Here is a 15752-nt window from a genome sequence, read left to right as displayed (position 1 = left end):
TTCAGACATTTCCAAAAACATTCCTATTCCACCAGTTTAAATCCTTACCACACTTCTCCACTTTATTCAAAACATCTCTCCCATCTTCGGCCCCACTAGTGCAATACCAAGCGGCTTTGACAACCTCTTCACAACTGGTATTAGAAAGCCACATTTCCTCGAATCTAAATGGTTTCTTCCTCTTAGGATGTTCCAAACCCGAAAAGACAACAAGGATGGGTTGGTGATCGGAGGAATCACAATGCAAGTGATGTACCCTCGATCCCGAAAATTTAAGGAACCAATTGTTTGTGGCCAAGCCTCTATCCAATCTTTCCCAAATAGAGCTACCGTCTTCATAGTGTCTTGCCCAAGTGAACTTTGGACCCACAAATCCCAAGTCCATAAAGCCGCACTCATCCAAAACGTCTCTAAAAAGCTGCATTTGATTATGAGACCTTAAAGCACCCCCCACCTTTTCATCTTGTCTGACAATTTCATTGAAGTCGCCCAAACACAGCCATGGACAAATTGGGTGGGAATTAAGACACCTAAGTTTGTTCCATGCCTCAATCCTGTTAGCCGTCTCTGGCTCACCATAAAACCCCATTATCCTCCACTCACTCTCTTCACCTTTATCAACAAAAGCATCAATATAGTTTTTGCATGATCCCACCACCGTTAGTTTCACCGAAGCCTTCCAAAAAAGAACCAATCCACCACTTCTGCCCACTCTCGGAACCACCCATCTATGATCAAACCCTAAACTACCTTGAACAAATTCTAGCCTTGCTTCATCTGTTAGTGTCTCGGCTAAGAACACTAAAGAGGGATCTTTTGCCCGTACTATCTCCCCGAGCTCTCTCACTATACGTAGGTTCCCAAGCCCACGACAGTTCCATGCTAAGCAACTCATTGGTTTTGGCGGGGCTGATGATCAGCCTCCACCAATAAAATAGATACTCCTTCCTCATTCTGAGAAGCCTGAAAACGTTTTGGTGGCAACATTAGAATACATTATTTATAAAGAAAAACCTTAAATACATTTATTTTAATACCGACTGTGCCTTTGTTCCTAAGGAAAGAGGATTTAGATTCGTGGATGGTTGTATTGACCATTAACTCCAACGTCAATGATGACTTTTCTTGGGTTTTCACATGATACATCAAATTAGATTCTGTCAATCTGATTGGAAGCTTGCTAGAGTTTGTTAGTACAAAAAGGTTAGTGATATAAGTTTTTCAATTAAAAATGTCTAGAAGGAATTTTTTTCTTACCCAAAAAAAAAAAATTCTCAGATTAAGCGTGGAAATACAAAACAAATGCATTGGAAGAAAATGAAGTTCCTAATCAAATGCAATTACATATTCAAAAAAAAAAAAGTGTAATTACACATACACAATAATTATTTTTGGTAAAAGTTTTAAATAATGGAAAATGTAAGTTTTCAAAACACATGTATTCCGTCACTCGAATATTAGAATTTCAAATAAAAATATTTAGAATATTTGGCTAATACATTGAGACTTCGACTTGACTTGGCATAATCCTGGTGATTATGAATGTGTAAATTCATTCAATTCACTACAAAGTGAGATATATATTTATATAATCGAATCATTGGAAGTAGATCGAGAGTGTGAGCAAAGAAAAATCATTCAACTTGATTTGGCATAACCTTGCCGATTTACCGATTACCACTTTTTTTTTCACTAAACAGTGGCCTAGACTTGTGATTTCGTACTCATTTTATAAATTTTTTAAAAAAGTGAAAAGACAAAAATGTTGATAACAACAATTAAACCTTAAAAAAAAAAAAAAAATGATGGAGCCATTAAGGAAAAGTTGATAAAAACGATTAAATTGTTATTTCTATCTGGAAATTGATCATAAAATAGTATATTTGGTAATTAAATATGATATTTACTTGAAGCAATGTTGCAATCTCCATGAGATAATTAATATACTTTTCACTTGGAGTAGGATCAACCACAACTTCTAAAACCTAACTTTTATTAATATAGTATTAATAAATTTAAGGTCTTCATTACCATAAATCAAGTTAGGATTTTACGTTGATCGTTGCAAATATGATCTTGCATCATATATGAATGACTTCATTTTGCATAAAATAATAAAATTTTTAGTTGCAATATTAGGATTATTATATAAAATAATAAGTTTTCTACATAAGATGAATACGTTCTCAAAAAAAAAAAAAAAAAAAGGCCAATTTCACATAAAACATTAGTTTTTCATACATTCAAACATGCCTCGATAATGATTTCACTTGGATTTGGGGCTAGTCATCCATATTCCAGTCTACAAGCAGGGTAACGTGTCCACCCTCCCTTTCACATGAGGCAAACAACAAGTGGACTAAATAATAATGTTAGACAGTGACGATGAAATCAAGATTTATGGGTTACAATTTATAATCAATTTAGACTCTTCAAAGGTCTGCAAGCAACTAGATGGCTATTATTTTTTAAATGCAGAAATGCATTCTCAATTCCTTGTATGCGTGAAAATGTTAAATTAAATTTATATGAGCAAGACATCAACCTTTTATACCTCTATTTTATTAGCGACATTGTCTTTGTTCCAAGGAAAGAAGAACTACGTACGGACAAGTGGATATTCTTTAGAATTACTGGTTTGGTAATTAGGTTCATGCATGGATGGTTATATTGGAGTCAATGATGACTTTCTTGGCTTGGTTTTCATTTGACATACTAAGTTCATAACACAAATCTTCAATCTCATTTTATACTATAATTATGGTATGTCATATGTCTAATTTTTATTTTTATAAATTTTTAAACTTTGATATTTTATAAAGAGAATAAACATAAATACATGGTATGTTATAATTGATGTTGGAACATAAATCTCTCTTGAGAACACATGACATTGATTTCAAATCCACAAGTAGATGGACGAGGCTAGAACTAAGAATTTTTGGTGCTGAGGTGGCCAACTCCTAATTTTATAGGTTATATCTTTAAAAATAATTAATAATTATAAATATTATAAAGGATCCTTGGCTGTGTAGTTCCGCTGCTGGGCAAGGCCGTAGACTCCACTCGACTGGAGGTCTCCAAGTTGGTCTATTGCCACAGTGTGTTTTTAGGAGCTATAGCTGTGTTTTAAAAATGCGGCTGTAGACCACTTTTTTTTTTGGGTAGTGAAATGGGGTTAGTCACTTCAACTATTAACATGGATCCATTTGATCCACTGGTGGGATGACACAATGCTCACCATGGATTTGCTTAACCTTGCATGTGTTTCTGTTGTAAATTAAAGTACACGTATGTGTAAGTGTAACCCAATAAGGAAATGGTACATCAAAAGGATCATAACAATCTGGGCGATAGACTCTTAATGACTATTAAGAACCCATATTCGAAAAGAATCGTGTCGGTTCGGTTTCGGTCGGTTTTCTAAGTGTTGGCCAACCGAAACCGAAATTTTCGGTTTGTGAAATTCTTAACTGAAACTGACCGAAATAATTGGAAATCAATCGATTTCAGTGGTATTTTGGTTCCGTTGGTTTCAGTTAAGCACATGGGGCTATCGATTTTTCCAAAACTCTTAGTCAACATCACAGTCACAAAAAGAAAATAACAACTTAACATTGCGTTGGTTTATCGATTTTTCAATAAGAAAATAACAACTCAACATCACAGTCACAGATTCACAAAAAATAGCATTGATTCAGTATTAAACAAAACCCAAAATAAAAAAAAAGAGAGAGGGTTATCAAGAAATTAAAAAGAGAGAAAGTCACCGTGAGAATGAAAAGATCAAGCCGCGTGGGGAGGACGGCGTGGGGAGGCCGGCATGTGGAGGCGGCAGCAAAGGCAGATTCGTGTGGAGTGGAGGCTATGGACAGTGAATACCTGTGGGCTGTGCAGTATGTGGAGAAGCTGTGGAGGCTGGCGTGTGGAGTAGCCGTGGAGGCCCGAGTGTGGAGGCCGGTGGCAAATGTTGACTGATGAAGGCTAGTGCATGTGTGTGAGAGGGAGTGATGGAGGCATGGGTAGGTAGAGAATACCTAGGGGCGCGAGACAACTCTCTCTAAGGAACTCGGCAAAATAGCCCCGTAACTTCGGGAGAAAGGGTGCCTCCTTGCAAAGGGGGTCGTAGTGACCAGGCCCGGGTGACTGTTTACCCAAAACACAGGTCTCTACAAAGTCGTAAAACCATATATGGGGGCTGACGCCTGCCTAGTGCCGGAAGGTCAAGGAAGTTGGTGACTTGATGACAGGGGAGCCAGCGACCGAAGTCCTGGTGAACGGCGGCCGTAACTATAACGGTCCTAAGGTAGCAAAATTCCTTGTCGGGTAAGTTCCAACCCGCACGAAAGGCGTAACGATCTGGGCACTGTCTCGGAGAGAGACTCGATGAAATAGACAAGTTTGTGAAGATGTGGACATACTATAGATGACAAGTTGTTAGGAGGGAGATGACAGATGAGGGAGATGGAGGCGTGAGGGAGATGGAGGCGTGTAAGTTAAAATGGGGTAGGTAGGGTTTTTATTTTCTTTATTTTTAATTAGTTTATGTTTAACTTAATTAATTTTAGTTAGTTAATCTAACTTATCTAATAGGTAGTGGGCTTCTTTCAAAAAAAATAGGGCAGTGGGCTTGAGTAATTTTGGCAAGGCCAAGCCCACGTTATAGACTTTATATTATATATTTAATATAAAATATAATATAATAATATATTTCGGTTTGGTTCAGTGCATTCAAATCTGCCACTGAAAACCAAACCAAAATTTTTAGTTTTATATATAATAAAACCGAAACCAAAATTTTTGCAATGGTTCGGTCAGTTTAAAGCGGTTTTTTAGTTCGTCGGTTTTTTGCACATCCTAGAAAAGATCATAACCATGAGTTTAGGGTTGATCACCCATTCTGCCCAGACCGAGTCTAGTCTTCTAGACTCTTAATGACTATTAAGTACCCATATTTGAAGTATGAAATGATATTCAATAGATGCTATGCCAAATCCTAGACCTAGGATTAAACTTCTATTCAAGAAACTTAGATTTGCCACTTTATTTTGTGTAAAAAAATTTGATGAGAATGTTTAATGAAAATTTTAATTTTTAGTTTCCATAAAAGAAAAGGAGAATGGATTTTAAATAGAAATTCAAATTTGGTTGGGATTTTTTAATGTAAAAAAAAAAAAAAAACAGATTTTTATTTTGAAAACACAAATTTTTTTTTGACCAAAGGCGATAAAATTTTATTAAGTAATCAAAAAAATTACAAAACTACTTAGTAAGAAGAATGACAGAAGCAAAAAGCCTACGCAGAGGCTATGATAGCTACTAGGCTCAGAAAAAGAAAAAGAAAAAACAAAACACGAAAGGATCCTAAGCAAGATGTGTGTACGATTACTACTACATAGGACGGATAGCTGCCATGTGCCGTTGATACTCCTCAAGGAAAGCAATCGCTCCCCGGTGGATCCCAGCAGGGTGAGGCCGAACTTGCTCAAAGTGGACCTTATTACGAGCATTCCACAGGGACCAGGAAATCATAGCCCACGCTTCCAGCTCTTTCTTTGGAAGTCTACCCATCATCTGCCTAGTCAGTAGGTGAAAACATGAAGCTACGGAGTTGGACTTCTGAATTTTGCCTCGGACATGGGACCAAGTGCACCGAGCAAACGGACACTCCCACAGGACATGGCATGTTGTTTCATCCTGTTCACCACAGAAGGCACATTTGGGGTCAACTTGTACTTTCCGCCGTTGAAGATTGACCCTAGTAGGCAGGATATCAGAGCAAGCACGCCAAATGAAGTTCCGAACTTTCGGGGGAGTATTAAGGGACCAAACCTTGTTCCACAATCCCTTATCCTGGTTAGCAAGAGAATGCTCCCCAATGGTTGCATTGGAAAGACGAAATGCAACATGGTAGGCGGATTTGACCGAGAATGTTCGACTCTTTGTCTCAATCCATTGAAGCTTATCTCGTGTTCGTGCATCCCCTAGCTTAATCCGTAGGATATCATCCCTTGTGGAAGCATGGAACAGTGACTGAATCAACGGTCTATTCCACTGTCTAGTATCAGCATCAAACAGATGACTAACCTTAAGTGATCGGTCCGCTCCAGGCTTGAAACTAGGAGGCCGTGGGAGCCATTTATGACTCTCTATGCCAACAGTTTCGCCATCACCAATCTTCCAGGCAGAACCCGCAGTGATGAGCTCTCTTGCTTGCAGGAGGCTGCGCCAAACAAAGGAGGGGTTACTACCCAATTCAGCATCCATAAATGAGCAGGAAGGAAAGTATCGAGCTTTATACACCCTATAAAACAAAGAGTGGGACCCCTGAATAAGGCTCCAAGCTTGTTTGGCAAGCATAGCCAGGTTAAAAGCATGAATATCCCGGAATCCAATACCACCTTTATTCTTGGGGGAACAAAGCTTATTCCAATTAATCCAATGAATTTTCCTCTCATTACGAGATTGACCCCACCAATATTTAGCCAAGACAGAATTTATACCATCACAAATGGCCTTGGGAATTTTGAAAAGACTCATAGAATAAGTCGGAATAGCCTGTGCCACGGTCTTGATCAATACCTCTCTTCCAGCTTTGGAAATATGTTTCTCCTTCCACCCCATCACCTTATTCGTTATACGTTCCAACAACCCCCTGAAAGTAGACACCTTGGATTGTCCCCCTACCATTGGCAGCCCCAAATATTTCTCACGGTCATTCATCACTTGTGCACCAAGTAAGGCTTGGATCTCTTGCTTAACCTCAGGTGCAGTGTTCCGGCTAAAAAAGAGAGTTGTTTTTTGCCTATTGATAGCTTGGCCAGAAGCAGCTTCATATTGTGCCAATATGGTTAAAAGGTTTTGACACTCCCTAGTGCGAGCCTCACAGAAGAGCAAAGTATCATCAGCAAAGAGAAGATGAGATATCTTTACACCCCCACGACATGACATTAACCCATGGATCTGGTTGCTTTCTGTGGCTTTTCTAAGCAAAGATGAAAGACCCTCAGCACATAATAAGAATAAATAGGGGGATAGGGGGTCCCCTTGCCTTATCCCTCGGGTTGGGGTGATGAAACCTTTTGGCTCTCCATTTATAAGAATGGAGTAGGAGGCTGTGCAAACAGTTTCCATGGCCAAATCTACCCACTGCACAGATAACCCCAACTTGAGCATTATCCTTCTAAGGAAAGCCCATTCCACTCGATCATATGCTTTACTGATATCCAGCTTGACAGCCATGTGCCCAGTACGTCCGCGCCTCCTATTACGCATTCGATGCAACATCTCAAATGCCACTGTCGTATTATCAGTAATAAGCCTACCTGGTACAAATGCACTTTGTGAATCCGAGATGACATAAGGGAGGATAGCTTTCAACCTGTTTGCTAACACCTTAGATACAATTCTAGAGACCACATTACTCAAGCTGATCGGACGGAATTCAGTAATATGCTGGGGGTCATTTACTTTTGGGACAAGCACAATGTGAGTAAAGTTCATTTTACGGAGGCATCTCCCTGAATGTAAAACCGAGAGCACAGCAGAGATAACATCTTGCCCTACAATATGCCAGTACTTTTGAAAGAAAAAAGGAGACATACCATCCGGTCCCGGGGCTTTTGAGGGGTGCATCTGGAACAATGCTGTATGAACCTCATCCTCAGTGTACGGCTGCACTAAAGTTTCATTCATGCCGTCTGTGACAACCCGGTCTATAGAGTCTAACACCTCATCCATGTGCATCGGATTATTGGAGGTAAACAATTCTCTGTAATACTCCTCAGCTATAAAGGCCACCCTACCCTCATCTGTTTGCCAAACTCCCTGCCCATCATGCAAACCGTTGATATGATTTAGGCGTCGTCTATGGCTTGCACGCTGGTGAAAGAACTTTGTGTTCTTATCCCCAGCAGGAAGCCATACAGCTCTAGACCGCTGTTTCCAGAAGACCTCCTCATGATGTAAAAGCTCGGTGATGGATTTTTTGACCTCCGTAATCCTGCCCAAATTTGATGAGAAGTCCCCACTTGTAAGCTCATCTAACTCCCTCTGCTTTTGATTCAACTTGGTTCTAGTATCCCCGAAAGTGACCCGGCTCCAGCTAAGAAGGTCCAGGCGGCACCTCTTTATTTTTTCGAATAAGCGAAACATCGGACTTCCTGGCAGTACCTCCTGAGCCCAAGAAGTTCTAATTCTGTCTTCACATTCCGTATGAGCCACCCACTTCTCCTCAAAACGTTGTAAACGTTTCCGACGAACAATTTGTGGGCTTGAGTTGTCAATATTCAGTTGGATGGGGTCATGGTCTGAGTATGCGACATTAAGATGTACCACGCTTGCTCTAGGGAAGAGTTCCGACCATGCATTATTCGCACAAGCTCTGTCCAACCGCTCCTCCACAAACTCCATCTCCTGCCTCCCATTTCGCCACGTGAAGATCCTCCCACTGTAACCCAAGTCAACTAGCCCGCAATGGAGAAGTGTGCTCCTGAAGGCTTGCATCAGTCCCAACGGCTTAGGTATTCGACCATTCTTTTCATCCGAGGACAATATCTCATTAAAGTCACCAATGCATAGCCATGGTAGGGACGTGTAGCTGTGCAGGTGACGCATAAGATACCAAGTTTCACTTTTCCGATGGTCCTCGGGGTGGCCGTAAATCCCCGTCAACCTCCACTGCACCTGCACAGGATAAGAAACATAGGCATCAATATGATTAGGAGATACAGTTTGGGTGTTAAGCAAGACATCATCCTTCCACATGAGTGCAAGCCCTCCACTCCTTCCTCTACTAGGTACTATGGTCATGGAATGAAAGTGCAGCTCTCTTTGTATGGGTTCCATTTCAGTTTTAGTTAATTTTGTTTCCATGAGAAACAAAATTTTGGGTCCTTGTTTTCTCACTAGGTCAGCGAGTACTTGAACTGCACGGCAGTTCCCAAGCCCCCGGCAGTTCCAACTTAGGACAATCATTGTGCTCGGCGGGGCTGGATAGCAGCCTCCGCCGTTGTCGCAGTTAAAGAATCATGAGTACTCGAAATTCTTGGTCTTTTTCCACATCCCAGATTAGCCAAATCAGTGTCCCCATTCAGGTAATGTCCACGTTTCGAACCAATGTGCACAGAGCCACCTTCGTCCACCACCATAGACTGTGTCGGGGTTCGTACTATTCTTTTCCAAGAAGGTTGAACAGGGTTTGTACAGGGATATTGTGGGGATGGAGTATTCATATGGGTTTTACGTAGGTGGTCAATGTCCAAGGATGGTGCAATAGTTTTGCATGGCATGGGTGGTTCCAAAGTTTGGACCTGAGAGCATAAGGGAGTTGCCACTGGGTTTACATTGATATCCTCGGGAAATTCGTCTTGGGTAGTGGGGTCAATAAGGTCAGCCGTAGAGGTCGGGACGTGTTCTTTGTCAGAGTGTACAGGAGCCATGGTCAATGGTGGGCCCCTAGGTGACCACTCGGCTAGGTGGCTTGGTGGTTGCGGTGGCTTTTCATTCGGCGCCGACTCTGTCCTTGGCTCCTCATGGTGCGGTGGCGGACTAGCCGGGGTCTCTTCAGACCGGTCTCCCCATCGCTTCCCGCCCGCCTTCATCCAGTACCCATATGGGCGCTCCTGCTTACCAGTTGGTTGATGAACAGTACACTGTTTCATCTCATGTCCCAGACAACCACAAGTAAAACAAAGGCCCACCAACCTCTCGTATTTGAACGCAACCATGAAACTATCACCTTCCGGGTTCACAATCGGGCTTCCTCGTCTAAGTGGTTGGTCCAACGGGAGGTCCACTCTGATGCGCAGAAAGCGTGCTTGATCTGAGTCAAAAGGTTTGTTGTCGACCTTAGTAACCGAGCCCAGTTCTGAACCAATGTCTCTCGCTACATCCTCAGTCATGAGGTCGAACGGCAGACCCCATACCTGCACCCAGAACGTTGCATGCGTAAACTCCACTGCATGGGCTGTCATACCCTTCTGCCACCGCCGAAGTACCAAGAGGTAGTTATCAAAGCTCCATGGGCCGTTGTCAAGGACCCACTGTAGTTGGCTCTCAAGTTTAAAACGGAACAAGTATAGGCCCTCTCCCACATCGACTATCCGGAGGTCTGTACCAAGCTTCCAGACAGAACGCAGAAGCGTTTTTGCGGCTCTATGATTGAGATCTTTGTCAGTGAGGAAGCGGCCAATGAGGCTAAGGGAATAGTCGTTTAAGGTTTTGGTTTGCTGCCTGGGGTTCACCGTGATTGTTCTGCCTTCTGTCTCCGTCAAAGATATTCTTTGGAGTTTGGCGATAACGTCATAGTCCATCGTGTTGAAAGGGAAGAGTAAGGAAAGAAGATCGTGGAGGGTGGGGGTGGTAGAGATCGGAGATGGGTTTAGGTTTAGACGAAAGGTGGCGGCGGAAAGAAAGTCTCACCCTAGATGAGAAAAAAGACTCCTACGGAGAGGAGAAAAAAAGATTTACCAAAAAAAACTAAAAACTAAAATAAGTTGAAAACACAAATTTTTTATTGAAAGAAAAACTGATCTAGTTTTTAATTTTTTTATTTTAAAAAAACAATAAGATTTTTATTTTAAAAAAATGTAGATCAGATTTTTTATTAAAAACAGACTAGATTTTTGTAATAAATTACAAATAAGATTTTATAAATAAAATACAAATTCGGTTTCCTGTTTTTAATTTAAGAAAACATGGAGAAAATTGCAAATTTGATTTTAGTTTAAGAAAAACATGAGAAAAATTGCAGATCTGACTTTTATTTAAGAAAAACACAAAGAAAATTTGCAGATCTAAAATCTTAAAGCAAGATTCAACCCTAGATTTAGGCATGGTCATTAGTTAATCATGTGAAAAATTTTGGAAAGCAAAGAAGAACACATAATATCATATGACAAACATGGTTATCTAAACACAAAAACAACATCACATCCATGTAAAATAAAGCATACATTAAAGTATGCTATGGAAACAAAGTGAAAATCATACTTGCATGAACTTAATCCACTAGCGGAGAACCATCCTAAAGATTAAAGAGAGTGAATTTCTAAGGATTTAAGTGAAGCCTCTTAGCAAAAAAGAAATTCCCAAAGCAAAGCTTCCAAAACTACTTTAATGTAAGAGGAGAGAGTAGTAAGAAAAAGGGTCCTTAATGTTGGGAGGCCTCCCCTATTTATAGAGGTGTTAGTTACTTAGAAAATAAGCTAGGTTTGCTTAAAAATTAAGTCCAATCAGCTTAATAAACGTACGGGGAAAATCATAAAAAATGGAGATTTGGATAAGTTTCAGTATTTTGATCATATCCTTTTACTCAAAATTCGGATTGAGCTCAAATTTTGACAGCTCAAGGGAAGTTTGATTCTCTACAACTTTGACAGAAATAGCCTAGTCCGAATTTTGAGTTCTACTATACCAAAGTGCCTTGGAACGTGAATCTGAAAGTTGCTACTTGATTGATACGTTTTTTAAGTGTTTTCCAAACCTAAAACTGTATTTGGACGAATTTTAGAGTTATGTTCATGATAAACCTCATCCCAAAGAGATAATTAGGATTTTTAAAATAATTATTTTGAATATAATTATCCCAAAAGCCTAATTATCTACAGCCTTTAAATATTATCAACTTAATTGTTTTAATCCCATGCAACAAATCTCATTATAATTAAGAAAAATACTCTACTAACTTGAAAGGAAAGTTTCATCAATCACATCTATTAATTATTACATTAGTTTATGAGGTTTTTATAATTAATAAAATTTGTAAAGTTGAATTTATTCAACCATGGGCTGGCTTTATTCTGTGCCAAATTCGCTTGTAATTCAGCAAAAAGATACCTTATATTTAGGTAGGAATCATGTAAGGGTTGTGTGTGAGAGAGTGTAAAGAATTCAAGTGTGTGTGCAATCAAGAGCATTTTCACAACTGATGACTTGCCAAAGTGCCACAAGTGTGAAGCATGCAGGAAGTTGAAAGGTCATGACAGCTGGAGCACTATAGGACAAAAAGGATAGTATGGCTAGTTAGTTATTTCGTGAGTGAAACTCGCAACTTGTCCCAGTCGCAAGTGAGTCACCAAAACCCCTGTTTTGCAGAAAAAAAATGACTTTTCATATTCCTCACATAACCTACTATAAATACCCTTATACCCAAAAAATGTAGAGAGCTTTTAGAGAGAATTTTGAGAGATAAACCATAGAGAAAAACAAGATTGACTCATCTACAATCTTAGACATTTGATTCTCCAAATTCCTCTACTGTCACCCTCTTCATTATCATACCCTTAAGAGGATACTTAGTCAAATCCTCACCTCACCATACCGATATCAATGAGAAGGTTATTTGGTGCTTGGGAAGCAGTTTAGAGAGGACCAATTCATTTGGTTGATGAAATGGGCTTATTGCGGGATCTGGAAAGCTAGAGAAAACATGGTTAGGCTTAACCTTGTTGGAGCAAGAAGCTTGGAGGGCTTAGGTGCATCGGGTAGATTAGGTTTGGAGGGTCTATTACTATTCATATATCCCAACTAATTTTCTAGTGGATCATTTTACTGCTTGGAGGGCAGCAGAGAGGTTTTTTGCTGAGTTCTTCGGTTTCCTCTTCAATAACACGTGCTGGTGTTATTTTTGTATTTGCATTTCTATAACCCTTACTCTTGCCTTTTAAATGTTGTTGTAGATGTGATTATTTATGGTTTAGAGTAGTTTGTTTATTTGGGTATAGCTTGTACTTATCATTCCGAACATATATTGTTTGGATATAAGCTTGTGTTGGTTATTTTGAAATTGGGGGTCTAAACATTCACTAGTGTTTTACACACCAAGTGAACTTCAAAATTTATAGCATTTCATGAAGCAAACCCAATTTATTGATTGTAAACAAGAAAAATAGAAAGATGTTAAGGCAAACTAATTTCAAAATAAGGTGCACACTACAGATACTTTGGGCAAGCATTGTTTGTATATTTGTCTAGATTTGATAGAGTTTGGAGGAAAGGCGTGGAGTGAGGAGAACTTCAAGAGGAGTTGCTCTAGGCAAGTTAATGCTTAGGCCTTCAGTCATGTCCACTGGCATATTCAATGGTGTTTGAAACTCAAATCCCTGAAGCAAGCGAGCTAGTGTCAAGTGTGACACTTGAAAGGCAAATTTTGAACCAGGGCAAGATCGTCTCCCAGAACCAAATGGTATGAACTCAAAATGTTGACCTGAGGCATCTACATTTGCATGGCTTGTGAGGAACCTCTCTGGCAAAAACTCTTCAGGGTTCTCCCAAACTCTTGGGTCTCGATGCAACTTCCACACATTTACAAACAAATGAGTACCTTTTGGAATGTAATAGTCACATACATGACAATCTTCCATTGCCTCATGTGGGACAGACAGAGGGACTGGTGGGTATAAGCGCAGGGATTCCTTGATTATGGCTTGGAGGTAAACAAGGTCATTTATATCATGCTCTTCCACCCATCTTTCTCTTCCTACTTTGAGATCGAGCTCTTCTTGGGCATGCTTTAAAGCATGTCGGTTGTTTAATAATAAAGACAGGAGCCAAGTCAAGTTAATAGATGTAGTGTCTGACCCACCTAAGATGAGCATCTACAACAAGTAATTGAGACCACAATTAGAATTAGAATTTCATTCTAGTGCACTGCATTTATAAGTAAAATAAATTATATATTTTACAACTTATAACTATGATATTATTGGAATGAACCAATGTCAAGAAGTCGAACTAGGACCAGGACTCGGACCTTGATTAATTACGGTGTGCAACTTCTAAAATTCTTTAGTCCATTATGAATGAAGTACTAGCTCTGCTTGTTTCAAAGATTTATCAAATTAGGGGTTAGGACAAACAAAGAATATCACTTTAGTTGAAGGATGTTTCAATAGTAGTAGCCAGGGTATTGGTTTTTCCTCTTGTAATTTTGGGTTTTATTTTGTTGTCCTCCGTGTTACTTACTAAGGAATATTCTTTTTATGGGTTTAAGGTTTACATTTATAAAGGGCCTTGGTTTGGGCTCTTGTGTATTAGTGTGGCACAAGCACAACATGTGTTCTAAAATTGCCACATGTGGGCTTTGTATTCCGTTCTCTGTGCACGGGAGTACTAGGTGGAAGACTTGCCTCTTTTAAATTAAGTGGAATTTTTTATTGATCTCGCTAGCTAGTATGTTATAATTTCCTCTCAAACAATCTCTAGATAGATGTCATATTTAGATGAAAAAAAACTCGACATTGGGTGTATGTGGAGTAGAGGGCAAAAGATGTCTACCGCTTATAATGGCACAAATTAACAAATTGTAAAATTGAATGTCTTTTAACTTTATAAGACAAAAACATACCGTTGCTGTTGCCTTGACGATGGTTTCACGCGTGTGGCCAAACATAGAGTTCTCTTCAATCTTAGATAGCATCACATCAATGAAGTCCAACTTGTCACTTGGCTCGTCACCATTGACCCTCCTCGTAGTATGTTCATCAACCCAACTTCCTACTAGAGAATCAAATTCCTTTGCAACACGCTTCATGAATTTCACTTGCCCAAACAGATCAATCCATTTTAGAAATGGAATTAAATCCGAAATTACTGGGACCCCAGCTGCATACATAAAATCTTTAATAATTTTCCCTATATGTTGTGCCTCTTCATCAGTTCCATCATTACCAAAATATCTCTTCCCTGCAATCACTTTGGTGATTATATTCAAGCCTAGGCGTCCAATCCAGTCACTAATAACCACCTTAGCTTGGTTGTTGTTGTGCTTGTTGCTTTTGCAAAGAGAGTACAAATCTTTAACCAAAGTGTCAACCTCAGAGACTCTCATGCTTTTAAGAGTCTCTAGGTGGCGACTAGAGAGGAGTTCAATCATGACTAGCTTTCGCATCTCTCGCCAATATGTTCCATATGGTGCAAACCCAAATGCTGCATAGTTGTAAACAAGGTACTTTCCATGGCTGGACATTGGACGAGATGCGAAAGTCTTGTCGTTTGTAGTGAAACACTCCTTGACTGCCTCGTGATTGCTAATCACAAGTGCACGTTTCATGCCGAATCGGAACATGAAGGTTGGACCATGTTTGTCAGCCATGGCTGCCATGGTTCGGAACATTGGGATTTTGCCAAGAAATTTATGAATGTGACCTATGATTGGTAAGGCACCTGATGGTTCTGGGGGTAAGATACCATTATTTTTGTTACTAACAATTCTAACCCTCCTAAGGTTGTATAAAAGTGACACCAATACTAAGACTCCCGAAATTGCAAGTAGATGAGAAATAATTTCCATCATCTCCCTCAATCTTAGGAGCTTTTTACTTCAAATTTGGTGGGTTCTAAGGGTGAGAACAGAGAAAAGAGAAAACCAAATGAAAGAATGTCAATTGGTAGCTTGAAAGTTGAATTGGGTTGCACAAAATAATCACTTTTGTAACTATTTATAGATGGGTTATTATAGTAACCAATGAGTGTTGGCAAGTAAAAAACAAAGCTAGTACTCATGCAAGGAATTGGTCAAAATGGAAATCCTCGGACAATTGAAAAGTCTTTGCATGAAACAATACGGCTTGTTTTTTTTAATGTAGAAATGCTTTCACAATTCGGCATGTGCATGCAAATGTTAAATTAAGTTTATCATGAGCATGATATCAACATTAAAATATATTATTTATAATAAAAAATCCTTAAATACATTTATTTTAATACCGACTATGCCTTTGTTCCTAAGGAAAGAGGATTTAGATTTGTGG

At 39.5% G+C, this 15752-nt stretch overlaps 2 protein-coding genes across 2 annotated transcripts; both read right to left on the bottom strand.

Moving 5' to 3' along the window:
• Position 1: 1 nt before the first annotated feature.
• Positions 2–895, bottom strand: LOC126701201 (uncharacterized). Its single transcript, XM_050399316.1, has one exon. It carries the CDS (start codon positions 893–895, stop codon positions 2–4), a length of 894 nt encoding a protein of 297 aa, XP_050255273.1.
• Positions 896–12867: 11972 nt separating this feature from the next.
• Positions 12868–15395, bottom strand: LOC126699062 (cytochrome P450 CYP82D47-like). The gene is made up of 2 exons (XM_050396618.1): positions 14348–15395; positions 12868–13598 (listed from the first exon to the last, which is right to left on the bottom strand). Exons 1-2 carry the CDS (start codon positions 15293–15295, stop codon positions 12972–12974), a joined length of 1575 nt encoding a protein of 524 aa, XP_050252575.1. The 5' UTR covers positions 15296–15395; the 3' UTR covers positions 12868–12971.
• Between the last annotated feature and the right edge of the window lie 357 nt (positions 15396–15752).

This window comes from Quercus robur, chromosome 9, assembly GCF_932294415.1.
Source record: "Quercus robur chromosome 9, dhQueRobu3.1, whole genome shotgun sequence".
Taxonomy (NCBI): Eukaryota; Viridiplantae; Streptophyta; class Magnoliopsida; order Fagales; family Fagaceae; genus Quercus; species Quercus robur.
This window is presented reverse-complemented; position numbering and strand designations above follow the sequence as displayed.